This window comes from Procambarus clarkii, chromosome 2 (genome assembly GCF_040958095.1).
Source record: "Procambarus clarkii isolate CNS0578487 chromosome 2, FALCON_Pclarkii_2.0, whole genome shotgun sequence".
Lineage (NCBI taxonomy): Eukaryota > Metazoa > Arthropoda > Malacostraca > Decapoda > Cambaridae > Procambarus > Procambarus clarkii.
The window spans coordinates 49,476,067-49,495,806 of NC_091151.1; the positions used below are offsets into that span (position 1 = coordinate 49,476,067).

Consider the following 19,740-nt stretch of genomic DNA (forward strand, 5'->3'; position numbering starts at 1 on the left):
ACCCAGTAGGAATGAGCGACCACAGTGTACTGGTGTTTGAGTACTTGATTGAAGAAGGGTTATTGAACTCGAGGAGGGATACCGAAACCAAAAGGTTAGCATACCGAAAGGGAAACTATGAGGGGATAAGAAAATTCCTAACAGATATAGCATGGGAAACAGAGCTCAGGGGAAAGACGGCCCAAGATATGATGGATTACATCACGCAGAAGTGCAAGGACGCAGCAAACAAGTTTGTCCCAGTCCAAAAGGAAAACAGAGAAATGAAGATGAGAAACCCATGGTTTAATCAAAGATGTAGGCTAGCTAAGCAGCAAAGTAAAAGGGCATGGAGAAACTATAGGAATAACAGGACACTGGAGAGCAGAGAAAGATACCAGAATGCCAGGAATGAATATGTCAGGATGAGAAGAGAGGCAGAAAGACAATACGAAAATGACATCGCAAGCAAGGCAAAGACTCAGCCTAAATTGTTGCATAGCCACATTAGGAGAAAAACAACAGTAAAGGAACAGGTTATGAGATTAAGGATAGGGGCGGAAGGATTCACTACAAATGACAAGGAAGTGTGTGAGGAATTGAATAAGAAATTCCAGGAGGTCTTCACCTTAGAACAAGGAGAAATTCCAGAGGTAAGTGAGGGAATAGCTAACCAGGAACCACTGGAAGAGTTTGAGATTACCAGTGGGGAAGTAAGGAAGTGTTTACTAGAGTTGGACGTGACGAAGGCTATAGGCCCAGATGGAATCTCCCCTTGGGTTCTAAAGGAAGGAGCAAGAGAACTGAGCCTACCACTCTCCATAGTGTATAACAAATCACTGGCAACAGGGGAACTGCCAGATACTTGGAAAGCAGCTAACGTAGTCCCGATATACAAGAAAGGGGATAGACAGGAGGCACTGAACTACAGGCCAGTGTCCCTAACCTGCATACCATGCAAGCTGATGGAGAAGATTGTGCGAAAAAAACTAGTGGAGCATCTGGAGCGAAGGAACTTTGTAACACAGCATCAACATGGGTTCAGGGATGGCAGGTCCTGCCTCACAGGGTTACTTGAATTCTACGACCAGGCAACAAAAATAAGGCAAGAAAGAGAAGGGTGGGCAGACTGCATATTTTTGGATTGTCAGAAAGCCTTTGATACAGTGCCACACAAGAGGCTAGTGCGAAAGTTGGAGATGCAGGCTGGAGTGAGAGGGAAGGTACTCCGGTGGATAGAGGAATACCTAAGCAACAGGAGACAACGAGTCTGTGTGAGGGGTGAGGTCTCAGATTGGCGAGACGTCACAAGTGGAGTCCCGCAGGGGTCAGTCCTTGGACCTATACTGTTTCTGGTATATGTAAATGATCTCCCAGAGGGTATAGATTCGTTCCTCTCAATGTTTGCCGACGATGCAAAAATTATGAGGAGGATTGAAACAGAGGATGATAGTAGGAGGCTACAAGATGACCTGGATAGACTGAGTGAATGGTCCAACAAATGGCTGTTGAAGTTCAACCCGAGTAAATGCAAAGTAATGAAACTAGGCAGTGGAAACAGGAGGCCAGGCACAGGATACAGAATAGGAGATGAAGTACTTAATGAAACAGACAGAGAGAAAGATCTAGGAGTTGATATCACACCAAACCTGTCTCCTGAAGCCCACATAAAGAGAATAACGTCTGCGGCATATGCGAGGCTGGCTAACATCAGAACGGCGTTCAGGAACCTGTGTAAGGAATCATTCAGAATCTTGTACACCACATATGTAAGACCAATCCTGGAGTATGCGGCCCCAGCATGGAGCCCGTACCTTGTCAAGCACAAGACGAAGCTGGAAAAAGTCCAAAGGTATGCTACTAGACTAGTCCCAGAACTAAGAGGCATGAGTTATGAGGAAAGGCTGCGGGAAATGCACCTCACGACACTGGAAGACAGAAGAGTAAGGGGGGACATGATCACAACCTACAAAATCCTCAGGGGAATCGACCGGGTAAACAAGGACGAACTTTTCAACACTGGTGGGACGCGAACAAGGGGACACAGGTGGAAGCTGAGTACCCAAATGAGCCACAGAGACGTTAGAAAGAACTTTTTCAGTGTCAGAGTAGTTAGCAAATGGAATGCATTAGGAAGTGATGTGGTGGAGGCTGACTCCATTCACAGTTTCAAATGTAGATATGATAGAGCCCAATAGGCTCAGGAATCTGTACACCAGTTGATTGACGGTTGAGAGGCGGGACCAAAGAGCCAGAGCTCAACCCCCGCAAGCACAATTAGGTGAGTACAATTAGGTGAGTACACACACACACACACACACACACACACACACAGCTCCAGCATGGACTCCGTACCTTGTGAAGCACAAGACGAAGGTAGAGAAAGTTCAGAGGTATGCAACCAGATTAGTATCCGAGCTGAGGGGTATGAGCTACGAGGAAAGACTACTGGAACTTAAACCTCACGTCACTAGAAGACAGAAGAGTTAAGGGAGACATGATTACCACCTACAAGATTCTCAGGGAAATTGTCAAGATAGACAACAACAAATGATTGAATTTACCACGAGTGGTCCTCGCACAGCGGGGAAACAGGTGGAAACTTAGTACCAAAATGAGCCACAGTGACATTAGAAAGAATTTTTCAGCTGAAGCTCAGGCCTGTGATCATGACTAAACTAACATTATCTTGCATGTTGTGATCTGTTGAAGTAGACATTCCACGGCCAAGCACATTACCCTTTTAGACATTGGGCTTAGGCTTTAGGCATTGTATGTACTAGCTCTATCTATAAATCTATCAATTTTTGTAAAATCTCTTGTATGTATGTACCTTACCTGAATAAACATTTATTTATTTTATTTATTTAGAGACCGTTCTTGGTAATTTCTTATTATCAGTAAAATGGATCCTGATATAGAATGGATCCTAGTGCTTGAAGCTTTCCTAGAGTGCAGAGTGCCATATACCCCATCAAAGACTCGTGCAATATCCAACGCAACAACACAACCTGTTTTTGAATCATTCAGTGCCTGAGACCACGCAGAGAAGAGGTTTAGTAAGAGGTCAGCAGCAGAACATCCTTTCTTTAAACCAAATTGATGACCACATAGTAACCGATGGTAAAAAAATTGCTGTGATTTCCTGAGAGATTAATGTCTCGCAATTACAGGTCTGTAGTTACCGATTATTGAATGACTCTTTCTTTTGTAGACTGGAACTACATCTTTCTTTTTCCATAGTGAGGGCTAAATTTCCTGAGGTAAGGCAGTGTTGGAAGATTCGTGAGAGGGGCGACGCCTGTAGGTCCGCACAACGGTGTAACGGATAAGATCTTGAGCTGACTTTATCCGGTCCAGCTGCCTCACCTATGTCAAGTGATTTAACCAGATGGTCGACTTCATCCTGTTGAATAACGTCTTTAGATAACATAGTGCTTGAGTCAAACTGTGGAGGCTGTCGTTCTGGATCAGTCACTTTCATCTTGGAAGCAAAATGGTTTGCCAGGTCAGCCTTTCCTGATTACGGTCTCAGTAGCACTAGCTGGATTACGGTCCAGCACTAAACCCATCTCCAGGTTTAGTGCTGGAACTGTGTCTACAGATGAATATCCCTGCAAATCTACAACCAGAGATCAACAGATTTTGGATATAATTCTTCCTGGTGCAAGTTTTCTTATTTGTTTCTGATTCCCATCTAAAGATAACCCAATTCTCAACTTCTTTCATTTTCCGACAAGCTTGTTTATGAATATTCCTGTTGTAAGCAATAGGATACCCTTCATGTCTCCTCCAGGACTTGTATTTTGGCTTCAGCAGCCGCCTGGCATCAATAGCTTAGCCAGGGGTGATCAGAAGGCTTGGTTACCTGTTGCAGGTGAGGAATGTGCTGCTGATGGAGGTCCAGTATGCGACCAGTGAAGGCATTTGTTTAGCTGTGTACATCGCCCTGGAGCAAGGCAGTCCAGTCAGTTGCTCCTGACATTGCGGAGAGCTGGAGAGTCACTCACTCACTCACCAACCTTCCTACCTCTCTCTCTCTCTCTCTCTCTCTCTCTCTCTCTCTCTCTCTCTCTCTCTCTCTCTCTCTCTCTCTCTCTCTCTCTCTCTCTCTCTCTCTCTCTCTCTCTCCCCCCTCCCCCCCTCTCTCTCTCTCTCTCTCTCCCCCTCTCTCTCTCTCTCTCCCTCCTTCCCTCTCCCCTCTCTGTCCCTCCTTCCCTCTCCCCCTCCCTATCTCCCTCCCAGACACCTCTGGGATCGCCGAACATCTCACCAAGATGTTCTTGGACCTACCTACCAACAGCCCATAAGGTAGGTAATTTATAATTTAGTATCGCTTCATGTGTCTCGTGTTTAAAACATTTGATATTACAGTACAGTATATATAATAATTAAACAGCAGAGTTGGCTAGTGTAACTACATATATATATATATATATATATATATATATATATATATATATATATATATATATATATATATATATATATATATATATATATATATATATATATATATAGGAGCACAGCAAGGTCGAAATCTGTCACTCCCTACCTGTGGGCTGTGGTAAAAAAAAGATTAGTCACATAATAGATTCAGGAACTGGACACGTATAAAGCTTAGCAATTTACATATAATGTGAACTAGTTACATACAGTTTACAATCTCAACCAGTTCAGAAACTGTATAAACTACTTACATCTGGAAACTTTGGACACTTCATGGACATCGAAAGATGATCCTTATGTCTTGGTTTTGCAGTTTTTTCAAGTTCTTTTACATTTTTACAGATACTGGAAGAAGCAGATATGCCGCATGACCACGTAAAGACCTAAATTATGCGGGGGCGTATCATCTTAGCAAGTCTGGCATTTACACCATAGCTTGGATGACCCTGTTACACAGCCTTGAGAAGCTTAAGCTTCTCTTGGTATTGACAACACAACATGCTCATACAATGGGACCTGAAGACCAAGGTAATTAAATATGTTGACACAGTCAATGTGAGGTCCATCATGTAGTTACATTTGCGCTATACGAGCAGCCAGCGGGCTACAGCAATGCTACTATAATTGCCTTAAACCTAATTCTAAACTCGCTTTCGCAGTTAAAATTGGGACTCGGAGCCACGAGAAAACCAGCCCGATACGAGATGTCACAGACTCATGTAGGGAGCCTCGGCGGAGGGCCAGTAGCCACAGGTGTACAATGATGAGAGCCGCCGCAAATGTTATCCGAGGGTAAGTTGCTATATTCATAGAGTCACAGTCGCAGATAAGGAGCCACATCCTTCGGTAAAGACCCTTATAATCGCCGAAGTCGGGGTGACAGGTTAAGGCGAAGAGCCGGAGTACCAGGTGAGGAGGCAGAGCCGCGAGAGAAGAGCCAGTGTCAACGTAGAGGACATAAAGAGCAGGGACTAAACCCTTGCGGAATGGTCGAGGACGGGGTTGTGTATTTTACCAGCTTTACCGCGCGGGGAGAAGTACGGCACACAGGTCGTATTCCGGGGGACATAGGATTAAGCACTTGCTCGAAACGTTATGCGTGCTAGTGGCTGTACAAGTATGTAAGAACTCCTGTATGTATGTATTTATATATTATATATATATATACTGAAGAGGTTAGTCATGTACCGAACAGCGCACCGCTGCTAGGCTTCAAACCCAGCTTTCCTTCACGGATTTAGGAACGCCAGCCACTCCCAAGCCGCTGTCTGTGGAGGACGTTAATATGGCACAAAACGGTCTTAACCTACTTGCCGAGCCCCGACAACTCCAGAGATGGACCTTGCGTGGGACACTGTAGACTTTGTTGCACATAATATTGTCCTGTACAGTTGGAGCTGACGGTAAGAGAGTAGAGAATGTGGGACTAACGAGTCAACAGAGATTTACGCCAGTAAGGTGAATGTGAGCTGATTTGGCTGTGATAAGACTTCAAGACATGGATGGGACGAGTACGACAGTCAAGCTGAACTGTGGGAAAGACGCAGGTGTTCCATACGCAAAATAATTAAATGTGAAGAGAAGAAAGGTGTGGATAATGTGCCAGAACACATGGAATTGTGGGGCCGTGCGACAATTTTCGACTATATGTGACGCATATGAGCGAAAAGCAGCGTTTTTTGTAGGACAGGTTACCGTCACTTGGGTGTTGCGTCACACTGATGGGAGGCGGGGTGTTGCGTCACTAGTGGGAGGCGGAGTGTTGCGTCACACAGGACTCCCACCAAACACCGTGTTCCACTACACTGCCTTCCTCATCCTCCAGGAGTGTTGTCATAACATCGTACATACCAGGTATGTATACACACCACATCATGTATACTCTCAACTCTTCACTTTAGTCGTCGACTTATCCAACACAGCATCCCATACAACTATGTTTGTTGGAGACCTTTAAGGGGACCCAAGCCCCTCCAAAGTCGAACTACTGACCCTCCCCAGGATCCAACCCCACAACAGTTGCTTAACTTCCGGGTCAAGATTAGTTAGATTGATCTTTATCAATCGACTCACGGGTACGTTACTCTACCTGTCACAGTGAAATTCTATATTTTGCTCTGATGAAGACGAATTGAGCCGAAAACGCGTTTGGCATTCTCAGATTTTTCTCATGTGGTTTTTCATTATATATATATATATATATATATATATATATATATATATATATATATATATATATATATATATATATATATATATATATATATATATATATATGTCGTACCTAGTAGCCAGAACTCACTTTTTGGCCTACTATTCAAGGCCCAATTTGCCTTATAAGCCAAGTTTTCCTGAATTAATATATTTTTTCTATTTTTTTTCTTATGAAATGATAAAGCTACCCATTTCGTTATGTATGAGGTCAATTTTTTTTATTGGAGTTAAAATTAACGTAGATATATGACCGAACCTAACCAACCCTATCTAACCTAACCTAACCTATCTTTATAGGTTAGGTTTGGTTAGGTAGCCGAAAAAGTTAGGTTAGGTTAGGTTAGGTAGGTTAGGTAGTCGAAAAACAATTAATTCATGAAAACTTGGCTTATTAGGCAAATCGGGCCTTGCATAGTAGGCTGAGAAGTGCGTTCTGGCTACTAGGTACGACATATATATATATATATATATATATATATATATATATATATATATATATATATATATATATATATATATATATATATATATATATATATATATATATATATATATATACGACCGGACAAAAGAGGATGGTAGCCAAGGATAATTCCCCATCCCCCCGCCGGCACTCTGTTGGTAATCACACCACTGTAAAGAAGAGGCAGCCACAAGATCAGTTAAGTCATCAGTTCTCTAAGGACTATTGCGAACAATGTAACAAGCAACTACAAGTATATCTCGGTTAGTAAACAAAATAATATCGAGCCTTGGAGCTGCGTCTCTGTACGCTGGGGTGTTCTGGATGCTCTAGTATTCTGTATCATGATGAAAGGAATTATGGAAAGATTGATGATGAAGATTAAGCCACCCAGAATGTGGCACGGGCATGAATAGCCCGTAAGTGGTGGCCCTTTTGAGCCATTACCAGTATCAATATTTGATACTGGAGGTCTGTGGAGGTGCGACTGCACCCTGCGTGACGGGAGATGTCTCCCGTCAATTATGGAAAAGCCGCCGGTCATATATATATTTCCCGTGTTGGGGATTAATGTCCGTAAAATATTATGGGGCCAGGTTGAGTCCGGGGTGAAGGTTCGCGAGCAAGGCAGGCCAAAGGCGGTCACGGCTGGCCTCACCTCAACCCCGGGAAACAATGGAAAGGATTGTGAGAAACAGTTTTAATGCTACCACAATTTTCAAAAAAGCGACTTTAGTAACCCTGGCTGATTTTTATCTCGCTAATATACGCGAAAGATTTCCGCTGAAGCGATCGCAGGAAGATGTGTAGGAGCCGGGTGGAGAGGCGCAGGACGAGGCAGGTAGGAAGTAAAGTGTCTGGAGAAACAACCAAGTCCGTGAGACTATGTAGCACTTGGAAGGAATATGAGGAGACAGTTGGAGCACCGCTCCTGTGCCAGGTAAGTCCACTACGGGCTCACCATAGTCCGTGCTACTTGCCACGCTCCTGTGCCAGGTAAGTCCACTACGGGCTCACCATAGCCCGTGCTACTTGCCCCGCTCCTGTGCCAGGTAAGTTACGGGCTCACCATAGTCCATGCTACTTGGAACCTGTTCCGAGTAGCTGAATCTATAACAACAACAACATATGAGGAGAAATTATATGAGCTGGGATATGACGGTGGGAAGGAAGAGTGTCCCGGGAACCAGGAGAAAAAGGGAATCCTGTACCGATGGTCCAGTCTTCCCGCCTGGACCGTCGGGATTCGAACGGCGACTAGCAAGAAGCAAGACCGTCGCTGTACCGACCATTCCAAGTGGTTGGGTTGGACTGGTCGGTTTCATCCTATATTTTGCGCTGATGAAGGTAAATTGAGCCGAAAACGCGTTTAGCATTCTCTAATTTTTCACATGTGGTTTTTCCACATACTTGGATCAGTGTTTTCGTGATCATTATTGCACACATAATCTCACATTGGTTTATCTGAATTAATATTATTATATTAAGAACATGAATTACTGACGTAATTATGTTAGGATAGGGTAGGTTTAATCAAATTTTTATTGATCACTAATTACTAATCACTAATCACACTAATTTTCATTGATCAATGATTTAAAATTTCACTGTCTTGGCTAGTTTAAAATGATGTGATGCTATTACAGAAAAATTACAATGTTACTAGGATATAATGCTGTATATGACGCTATATATTGAAGGGTGAGACAGCAGTGACGGGATGAGGTCACACTCACGGCTGGACGGTGTCACACTCACGGCTGGACGGGGTCACACTCACGGCTGGACGGGGTCACACTCACGGCTGGACGGGGTCACACTCACGGCTGGACGGGGTCACACTCACGGCTGGACGGGGTCACACTCACGGCTGGACGGGGTCACACTCACGGCTGGACGGGGTCACACTCACGGCTGGACGGGGTCACACTCACGGCTGGACGGGGTCACACTCACGGCTGGACGGGGTCACACTCACGGCTGGACGGGGTCACACTCACGGCTGGACGGGGTCACACTCACGGCTGGACGGGGTCACACTCACGGCTGGACGGTGTCACACTCACGGCTGGACGGGGTCACACTCACGGCTGGACGGGGTCACACTCACGGCTGGACGGGGTCACACTCACGGCTGGACGGGGTCACACTCACGGCTGGACGGGGTCACACTCACGGCTGGACGGGGTCACACTCACGGCTGGACGAGGTCACACTCACGGCTGGACGAGGTCACACTCACGGCTGGACGAGGTCACACTCACGGCTGGACGGGGTCACACTCACGGCTGGACGAGGTCACACTTATGGCTGGACGAGGTCACACTACTGGCCGAGAAAGGGGGAGCGGCCACTCTCACACAAGCCTCTCTCGACTGACATGTACATCCGGGAGACGCTCTCAATTCAGGCTATTAATATTTGTGTAGCGGCTGTGTGTGTGTGTGTGTAGCGGCTGTGTGTGTGTGTGTGTGTGTAGCGGCTGTGTGTGTGTGTGTGTGTGTGTGTGTGTGTAGCGGCTGTGTGTGTGTGTGTGTGTGTGTGTGTGTGTGTGTGTGTGTGTGTGTGTGTGTGTGTGTGTGTGTGTGTGTGTGTAGCGGCTGTGTGTGTGTGTGTAGCGGCTGTGTGTGTGTGTGTGTAGCGGCTGTGTGTGTGTGTGTGTGTGTGTGTGTGTAGCGGCTGTGTGTGTGTGTGTGTGTGTGTAGCGGCTGTGTGTGTGTGTGTGTGTGTAGCTGCTGTGTGTGTGTGTGTGTAGCGGCTGTGTGTGTGTGTGTGTGTAGCTGCTGTGTGTGTGTGTGTGTGTGTGTAGCGGCTGTGTGTGTGTGTGTGTAGCGGCTGTGTGTGTGTGCGTGTGTAGCGGCTGCGTGTGTGTGTGTGTGTAGCGAGGAACGCTGCGAGCTGTGGTCGAGCATGGCGGCCAGTGACTAATAATATTCCAGCAATTACCTGGCTGGAAAATTGCTGACTTATTACTTGCTTATACGAAGACGACTATGGTCGTCCTCGTATAAGCAAGAACAAGAACGCCCTCCGGTTGCACCTCTTCCTCCTCCAATCTCGAATTTCACTGCTTCTCCTCCAGTTTCATTATTCTTCCTTCAGTTACACTTCTCGAGTTTCTCTGCTCCTCCTCCAGAATGGTGATGAGTACCAAGTAGAGTACCAAATGTTTAAGTAGTGCGCCCCATGTTTAGCGTTAGCAGCCGACGCGAAGTATGGACAAGCACCAGGACAAGCACCAGGACAAGCACCAGGACAAGCACCAGGACAAGCACCAGGACAAGCACCAAATCTGCTAAGGGAAATATTTACTACAGAATAAATCGAATTAAATACGAAGAAAGTAATGACAGTTGGAGACCGACGAGTGTTAACGTGGGAGGACGGGGTAGGGGGCTATACCAAGCACTTTGAAAAAGATTGTGAGCATCATGGGTACTTTTAGAAACACGGAGAAGGCAGCCATCAGACCACTGATAACACCCTGATAACTAGTGCTGGAATATACACATCCCCGACACGGAGCCCTCACCTACTCAAGACATAACACGAAAGAAAAGACTGAAGAGAGGTTTGGCAGAAGCGTGTTGGTTCTAGAGTTACGAGGAGAGGCTGGTGGCGCGCGACCTCGTAGCGCTGGAAGGCGAAGGACAAGAAGGTTATCACATAAGGTACTCGGAAGTACGACGGTAGGCACACAGATGGGTCATAGGGTTGTAAGGAAGTACTTGTTTAAATAGATAAAATGGACTTGACTAGAAATAAACTAGAAACTATCTTCATACACAGCTTGAAAAGTTTATATACGGCAGGAAACAGGAGGGACAAGAGCCATTGCATTTTGCGAGTGAGAAATGAAGGGCAGCGTTTAGTAAGTGGTAGTTTGCGCACAACAGGATGCGCATACGTGCACGCACGCACACACACACACACACACACACACACACACACACACACACACACACACAACAGTCGCCAAGGTACATAAGAGTATCATTTACAAGCATCACCTACAAGCTATTAGAGACTGGTCTGAACCCGGCTCGTAGAACACGTAAAACACCCAAATATTGGTCTCCATAGCCTATTCCAGCACCAATTTAGTAAAAAAAAAAAACTTGAAAACTGATCAACTGACAAAAATCAAACAAGAGAGATGGATGGGCTGACCGCGTATTCTTCGATTGTTTTGAAAGCATTTGATACTGTTCTACACCCAGAACTCCTACTCAAACTAGAAAAGCAGGCTGGTATACATACAACAACAACATGGAGGGGTAGGGACGTGGGAGAGAGAATACCTCTCAGTGAGAAGCAGTGAGGTGTAGTGAAAGGGAAGCCGTGACGAGCGGAGTGCCACAAGGATCAGTACTGGAGACCATCTTGCTTTTAGCGAATTTCAACGACCTGACAAAGTTAATTGACTCAGAAAGAACAAGCTACAACTGGAGTGATGTCAGAAGCATGCAACAAGACTGGTCCCAGAACTGTCAGTTGTACCGAGAGATCTAGAGAACTAACCCTCACAGAATTGGAGGAAAGAAGAAACAATGAAGGCATGATACCATTGTATAATACATTGGTGATAACTGAAAGAGTGGACAAAAATATAATGTTAGAATAAGGAACGGTAGGACCAGGAGACACGGATGGAAGCTGGAGACCCAGATGAATCGCAGCGACGTCAGAAAACTCTACTTTTAGTCAGAGTTACGAGCAAGTACAGTGGACTACTAGAAGATATTGTCGGGGTAAGCTCAGTTTGCAACTTCAACGGGAAGTACATGAAAATTAGGAATAAAAGTCAATGCATTAATTGATTAAGAACTGCACACACACCCACCCACACACCCACACCCAGGTGCTCAGGTTGGGTTGGAGAAAGTCCCGGACACGTCGCCTGGCGCCACACTGTAAACATTGGGTGTTGCTGTTGGCACGCCCGCTGGTGTTGGCAGTGTTGGCAAGGGTAGGACTGGTACAAATTATGCTCAGAAGAGTGCTGGTAGAAGTGTTGGTAAGGGTAGATCGCCTGGGGGAGTCGTCAAAGATAATGACTTAAAATGTTTGCAGTGGTAGAGTTGATAGCATTTTTAGAACTCGTGGAACTGTTGGCCATGTAATGCTCGGTGGCATCCTTGGCACTGGTAATCTTGGTGGTTGTGTTGGCACAAACGACAAAAGAAAGACTAGTGTCATCAGGGAAGTGCAGCACTGTTGGCGAGACAGTGATCATGGCGTAGAGGTATTTACACTGCAAGCTTTACTCCTTCACTGCTACTGTAGTGGCTAATGCCAGCTTCAGTAGCCATCAGCTTGTAACACAAACAATAATGAGCTTCAATAGACGTTGACACTTTAGTAGACAGGCATGAGCACTGCTTATACTGTGGTTGGTATTGTCAGTTAGGCTATGATACGTGTGCCCTTCGCCTAGATACGTGCAGGCTAAGGGCACAGCCTACACGTATTGACACATTGACACAGACAACAGGGAAATGTTAGCCAAGACGACCGTGTATGCTTAAGAGTGCACAGTAGCACAACACATCTCAGACAGCAGTGGGTGAGCACTCGCCTGCAACCGGCACATACTTGGGGAAGGTGTAATGTCAGACTCAAGAGATGTCCTTACAAATACTTCCGGATTCCAGCCAACATTAGGCTAACACAGCTCGGGGAAAACTTCACACTTTCTGCCAAACATGGTCGCGCATTCGTGAAAATTAGCAGTCGTATTTTGCTTAAATGCTTTTTCCAGAAGCCAATTGTCTAGAGAGCGCTCATTAAACACACACTCATCACCTCTCCACCTTATAGGGCACAACTAAAATAACATACCAGCAACTTTACCGGACGGTGTGGAGGAAGGCCCTGACCCAGATCCTGGCTTCCTCCTTCCCCACACACATTGTTATAGATGGATCTTGACCAATAACCATCTAGGGGGTCACTATGCACCACTGGTAGCAGCTCGCTATATCAACAAGGGACTGACGCCCTGGAGGATTACCTTCAGGCTCCCTATAGTGAAAGTGACTTTGAACCTCACCAGAGGACAAGCAGTCCTCCAGAGAAGCCAACACAGTCAATGACAAACACAACGGAGAACAGCTCAACGGAAGTCAATTTATATTGGACTGGCTTTTCCAATAAGAGCCAAGACAAACTAATATTACAATGGATCTTCAAGAAGCATTATGCCAATTATGGCCAATGCTATATTCTTGTGCAGGCGATGAGTCACAATAATGTGGCTAAAGTATGATGACCAGACCACACACTAGAAGGTGAAGGAACGACGACGTTTCGGTCCGTCCTGGACCATTCTCAAGTCGATGAGAATGTCACTAGTCGACTTGAGAATGGTCCAGGACGGACCGAAACGTCGTCGTCCCTTCACCTTCTAGTGTGTGGTCTGGTCATCGCTATATTCTTATTTTTATAAATTGCTGTGTTTTAGTATAGAACAGGTTTTAAGGGAGCGCAGCAGGAACATTAGTGCATAATTTTCCAGAGAGGACTGTTGCCACCCTGTCACTTAGAGCAAATTTATTTATATTTTTGTATAAAAAACTACATATTCGTCCCTAGCATTGTGTTCATTACAAAATAGTACTAATTGTGTGTGTAAATAGTGTATTAAATTATAGATTAATATGCAAGGGGAGAGATTTAATAAGGGGGGGAGATTTTGGCTGGACCTGTTGCCTTCAACGCATCCAGCTCCTCTAATTGTTTCATTCTGGAGTGGAGGAGAGGGAGAGTGGGCATGCGTGAGGGAGAGGGATGGAGTGGAACATTGATTGATTGATGAAGATTAAGCCACCCAAAAGGTGGCACGGGCATGAATAGCCCGTAAGTGGTGGCCCTTTTGAGCCATTACCAGTATCAAGAGCTGATACTGGAGATCTGTGGAGGTGGAACTGCACCCTGCATGACGGGAGATGTCTCCCGGGAATGTGTAAGGGAGTGGAACAAGGGCACGGCCACTTGTGAACACAACTTTTCCAGTAAAATACAAGGAAAGGGAAGAGAGCTATCTGGATAACGCGCCAGGTCATTACGACAATATAGCACTGGGAAGGGGTCAGGATATGGATTTGGAATGGGACGGGGGGGAAAGGAATTGTGCCCAACCACTTGTTGACGGTCGGGGATTGACCGCCGACCTGCATAAATCGAGGCCGTCGCTCTACCGTCCAGTCCAGGATAAAAAAAAAACCAGTCAAATTGTTCATCAGTTTGAAGAACAGTACAAGATAAAGGTAATACACGGAGCAGAAGTTGATAATTGTAGCCAGGAAGATTATCTAGCGGCGGCTGACACAAAGTTATGGTGAGTGTGGACCATGTACAGGGAAAATTTAACATTTAAAATACATAGCAAGGGACAAAATACATACCCAGGGACAAAATACATAGCAAGGGACAAAATACATAGCAAGGGACAAAATACATAGCAAGGGACAAAATACATAGCAAGGGACAAAATACATAGCAAGGGACAAAATTAGATATACCTAACATGCTTACAAGGTAATAAATGTAATACAGTATCAAGGCTTAAATTATGTTTATAATACCCTAGAATAATATGAAAGCTTAAACTAGTATACAAATAAAATAATACTCAGCGATGGTATAAAATTTAGTATAAGTTATTATAGATACGTGTACATTAGGCTTGCTAAAGCTGTTATTCCTATATATCCTTCACATCTAACATAGGCTCAGACAAGAAGTGAACACAACACCATATTAGTTGTTCTATGGATCCTTAAAGTTATAGATTGCAATTGCACAATATTGTGTTAGACCTATATAAAATGTTACTTAAGATTACTTAGAGAATCCAAGTGTTCGGTACGTTTTGAAGATGGAGAGGCAGTTTGTGTAATGGTTTTCCATTGTCAGAGACAAAAAGCCTATAAGCAGTCATTATGTTCTGCAAAATTTGGCTCAGTAGGCACAGCTTGCAACACGTGTACCCATAGTGCAGCTCCTCTCAAACGATTTAATTTAAAACAATGAATTTATAATTGTCAAACAGGATAAGGAAGCCTACTGGATAAGTAAACCTGGTTTATTTTTGATGAGTGCGAAGTCAAGGACTAAAAGAGAGCAATGTGTGTTTCAACATTCATTTTCGTGTTTCGAGTGCGTGGTTGGTTAAGGGCGATTGCTTCAAGACAACTACGGGTGCCCCCGTAACCAGGGTGTGGGTGAGCGCCGGTGTACAGACATGACCCCCGTGGAAAAAGAGTGAGTCACGCCAGGCGTGTTGATAAAGTTGTGGTCGCACAGGTAAACATTGGCGGGTGGTGAGCGCGCATGGCGGGTGGTGAGCGCGCATGGCGGCTACAGTGTGAGGTGTTCCAGGTTGGGACTCCTCTTTCTCCATACTTTATATTAACTCCTCTTCATACTCCTATCTTATTAATAAGGTGAGCTTTAACCACAGGGTAACAAGTTACAGCCCCGCTCCTGTGCCAGGTAAGTCTACTACGGGCTCACCATAGAGTCCTCCTGCCTTGTCCTCGTGTCCCAGCTCCTGCCTTGTCCTCGTGTTCCAGCTCCTGCCTTGTCCTCGTGTTCCAGCGCCTGCCTTGTCCTCGTGTTCCAGCGCCTGCCTTGTCCTCGTGTCCCAGCGCCTGCCTTGTCCCTCGTGTCCCAGCGCCTGCCTTGTCCTCGTGTCCCAGCGCCTGCCTTGTCCTCGTGTCCCAGCGCCTGCCTTGTCCTCGTGTCCCAGCGCCTGCCTTGTCCTCGTGTCCCAGCGCCTGCCTTGTCCTCGTGTCCCAGCGCCTGCCTTGTCCTCGTGTCCCAGCGCCTGCCTTGTCCTCGTGTCTCAGCGCCTGCCTTGTCCTCGTGTCCCAGCGCCTGCCTTGTCCTCGTGTCCCAGCGCCTGCCTTGTCCTCGTGTCCCTTCCATGTACCATACATAGATAGGCTTAGCGCTTTCTCCTGACAATTAATTATCCTTATCCTTACACATAGGCTAACAATGTTCTTTATACCTGCCAAGTTACAGTGCTCACCTGTAATACAGTTTCCTTACTTATAAAGTACTGGTACGCTTCATAGTAACAATGTACACAATACTGTATAATACCGTACCATATAACACGTGCTAAATGCTACACCAAGCATGCGATGAATGACTTCACGTGGCACGTAAATTAATGACTTTACATCAGCTGTGTGATGTAAAGTCAGCTGTGTGATTACATCAGCTGTGTGTAAAGCTTACGACTTGCAAATAGCGTAATAAAGGCACTCTCGTAAGTTGCTGTACACCATACAGGCAAGGATACTTAACTGTAGGCGTTACGATGTGGTAATGTGGTAGGGTAACTAGGTAATTGTGTCCGTGCAAGCCATAATTAACGCCTACCTGACTCTGATTCCTGGAAAGGGATGATGCAACTATCACTCATCCGTCACATCTTCCACATACAGGTGTGTAAACCTCCCCCCCCCACACACACACCAGCTTGGGACGTCAGGTATGTGTACATATATACCGTCCATCCTCTCCCAGCAAACACAACGTAACCACAATATTATTAGAGTGTTACAACATAACGAATAATGCTGCGGTTACGATGTGTTTGTTGGGCTGGGACTGGCGTTGTGTTGTCATGCTGGCCAAACACCCTCACGCTAGTTCCAAATGCCTCCCAGTTTACTTAAGCGTCCGAATTTCAGCTTGAAACTCTGCAGTTCATTACGTACACATATACGTACACCCGGCTACATGTACACAACAGCTCTAGACTAGACTTCCACATGCACAAATCTGCGAACAGTTATTTGCATTTCCTGGATAAACCAATGTGTCTCGAAGCATAGAACTGACAGACAACATGCGCACATTACAAATATATATTACTATTAACTTTGCACAAAACATAGCCGGACCTTATATCGTTGGGTTTAGGGCATAATTTGATACTGTGACTTCATAAATCTAGGTTTTACCGTAATCAGTTCACACAGACGATTGGTGTAAAATTATTCCCGAATTTATACGTTTCGTGAAAAATGGGGAATCTGCGAAGTCACTGAACGTAGCACTGTTTGCCCAGTTCATTAAATATTTATTTTCACTTGTTTTTGGTAGTAATGTTTTTGTTCGGAACAACGTGAGAGAGAAGCGTATGCGACAATTTCAGTAGTTGTCAATGGAGTATTTTCTTATACCCCATGTGCAGGCGATGAGTCACAATAACGTGGCTAAAGTATGTTGACCAGACCACACACTAGAAGGTGAAGGGACGACGACGTTTCTGTCCGTCCTGGACCATTCTCAATCGACTTGAGAATGGTCCAGGACGGACCGAAACGTCGTCGTCCCTTCACCTTCTAGTGTATGGTCTTATACCCCATGTTATAAGGCCTTTTCTTATATAAAGCATGACTCAATGACCCAAAATTAAGAGCATAGTGTATACCTGTGAGGGTTTCTGTTCAGCCGCTGGTATTCAACCTAATGTCTATGTCAAGTTTGTTATTGTGGTGAGAGGGGCAGCAGGGTATTTTATTGTTATTGTTAGATAGATCTATTTCTAATAATACACAGAAACTAACGACTGGTGGCGCTGTCTGTAATATCATCAAGTGTATTTTTCGCGTCGAAATGCACATATTAAATTATGTTGCGTTACCTAGCAATTAAATAGCTCAGCGCCCCGTGAAGCTTGATACGAAGCTGTACTTTATGACGGGTGAAGCTTACTTTAAGCTGGCCTGGTCGACGACCGGGCCGCGGGGACGCTAAGCCCCAAAAACACCTGAAGGTAAGTCAGGCTTTATAATGTAAGTGTCTACTTACCTGATTTACCAACTCCTTTGTCGCCAATGATGACAATGTTAGTGTTGGTGAGAGTGTTGCTGGAGGACAGGGCGCGGCTGGCAGTGTTGCTGCTGTTCTTACTGTTCCTCTTCCCAAAGGTGAAGCTGCTGCTGAAAACGTTGCCTCGCAGAAACAGGCTCCGGAGGCTTTTAGAGCTGTTGGTACTACTGCTGCTGGTCTTACTATCGCAGCTACTATTGCTGCTGAGGCTGTTTGTCTTGGTATTTAGGCTATTGGTCTTCAAGCTAAGACTCGCAGTCTTTGCATTCAGGCTGGTAGTTTTACCTTCAATGATATTGGCCTTTAAGCTAAGGCTGCTGGACTTAATGCTGAAGTTCTTGTTCTTTGTCTTCCCATCGAGGATTTTGTTTTTCAAACCAATGCCTTTGACCTTTTTATTGATAATGAACTTGGTGTTTCCGGTGGTGACCTTGGAGTGAGGAGCGGCCGGCCCCGCGCTGGACCGGGAGACGCCCCAAGCGCCAACTCCAGACAACATTAATCCATCGCAATTTCGGCGCTTTTTCTTGCCTTGATACTGGTTCTCAGTCTTGAGAGTGGGTAGTATGTCTCCTCGAGTGCTGTTGCTGCTGCTGCTGCTTTTATCTGAAGCACTGCTGCTCATGTTATTGGTACTTATAAAGGGGTTGTTAGCATTGGTTCTGGAAGTGCTGCTACTGCTGTTTTCTGATGTGATTGTGTTATTAGTGCTGGAAGTACCGCTACTGCTGCTGCTGCTGTTGCAGCCATCAAAATCACTACTGACGGTGCAAGTGGTGCTTGTGGAGTCTGAGGAGGTGGTACTGATTGACCGCCCTCGTGAGGCGCTGCCAGGCCGGGGACTCATACTCCTGCAATGATCTTCACAACCCAACACATGGGAGCACTCAGTGTTATCGCCTGTGTGCGGAGTGTGTGTGGGAGGGGAGGAGTGCACTCTTGGAGGGTGTGTATATGGTGGGGGGCTGCCCCTTCACGGCTTCCTCATCTCTATCAGGCTCCCACTGTAAATGTTGGTCTTTATCACACTGCTCACAACTTCTCTCACTGACCTCTTCCCTGCTACCTGGCCGGTAGTTGCCAGTCTTCATTGCTAGACCATTCTTCAGTGTCAGCGGAGGTGTGGTCACCACTGACAGTTTTAATTTCATATTGACTGAGCGATAGTTTATATGATTTTTTCTTCAAATTGCTTAATTACTTTATTACTTATAATAGGCCAACACACCTTGCATGGCACAGTAGTACAGTGCAATTGTGTTAAACATTCTTGAGAGGCGTTATCGTGCCCGACATGTCATTGGACTCATGAACCACTGGTCTCTGATTTAGCAGATCAAGTCAAGTAACTTTTATCAAATTAAATTCAACGTCTTTTCTTTACATTTCATGATTTCCTTTTTGTCAAATATATCCCAGACATTTGAAGACACTGTAATCGTACTAATTTAAACACTGTCACCGGTTGTCATCCAGTGTCTGGACAAAAAGTAATTGATCATGTGAAGGGAGTGAGCCAGCAGGTCCTCCCCGCTGCCTACCTACTAAGCAACTGATGATGTCTCGACCTACCACCACTCGCAACCTTCCTGACCCCTAACAGGTGCCAGGTTTCCCTTTTTCCCAGTTTCTAGAGACACTTTACTCTCAATAGCTAACGTAGTACGCAGTAAATAGGAGATTGAAAATATATATGATGCGTATGTACAAAGTAAATAACATGTAAATTGAGCAAGTTATACGGGTTTATATGGTAAAAAAAGGGAAAACGCGAGTGGTCA

At 45.3% G+C, this 19,740-nt stretch overlaps 1 protein-coding gene across 1 annotated transcript in view; it reads right to left on the reverse strand.

Annotated features, from left to right (window-relative positions):
• LOC123762349 (serine-rich adhesin for platelets) overlaps positions 1-19,496 on the reverse strand; it is a 36,656-nt gene extending 17,160 nt beyond the window's left edge. Inside the window, 1 exon segment of the mRNA XM_045748856.2 lies at positions 17,939-19,496. Coding sequence (XP_045604812.2) covers positions 17,939-18,806 — 868 coding nt within the window. The 5' untranslated portion in view covers positions 18,807-19,496.
• Between the last annotated feature and the right edge of the window lie 244 nt (positions 19,497-19,740).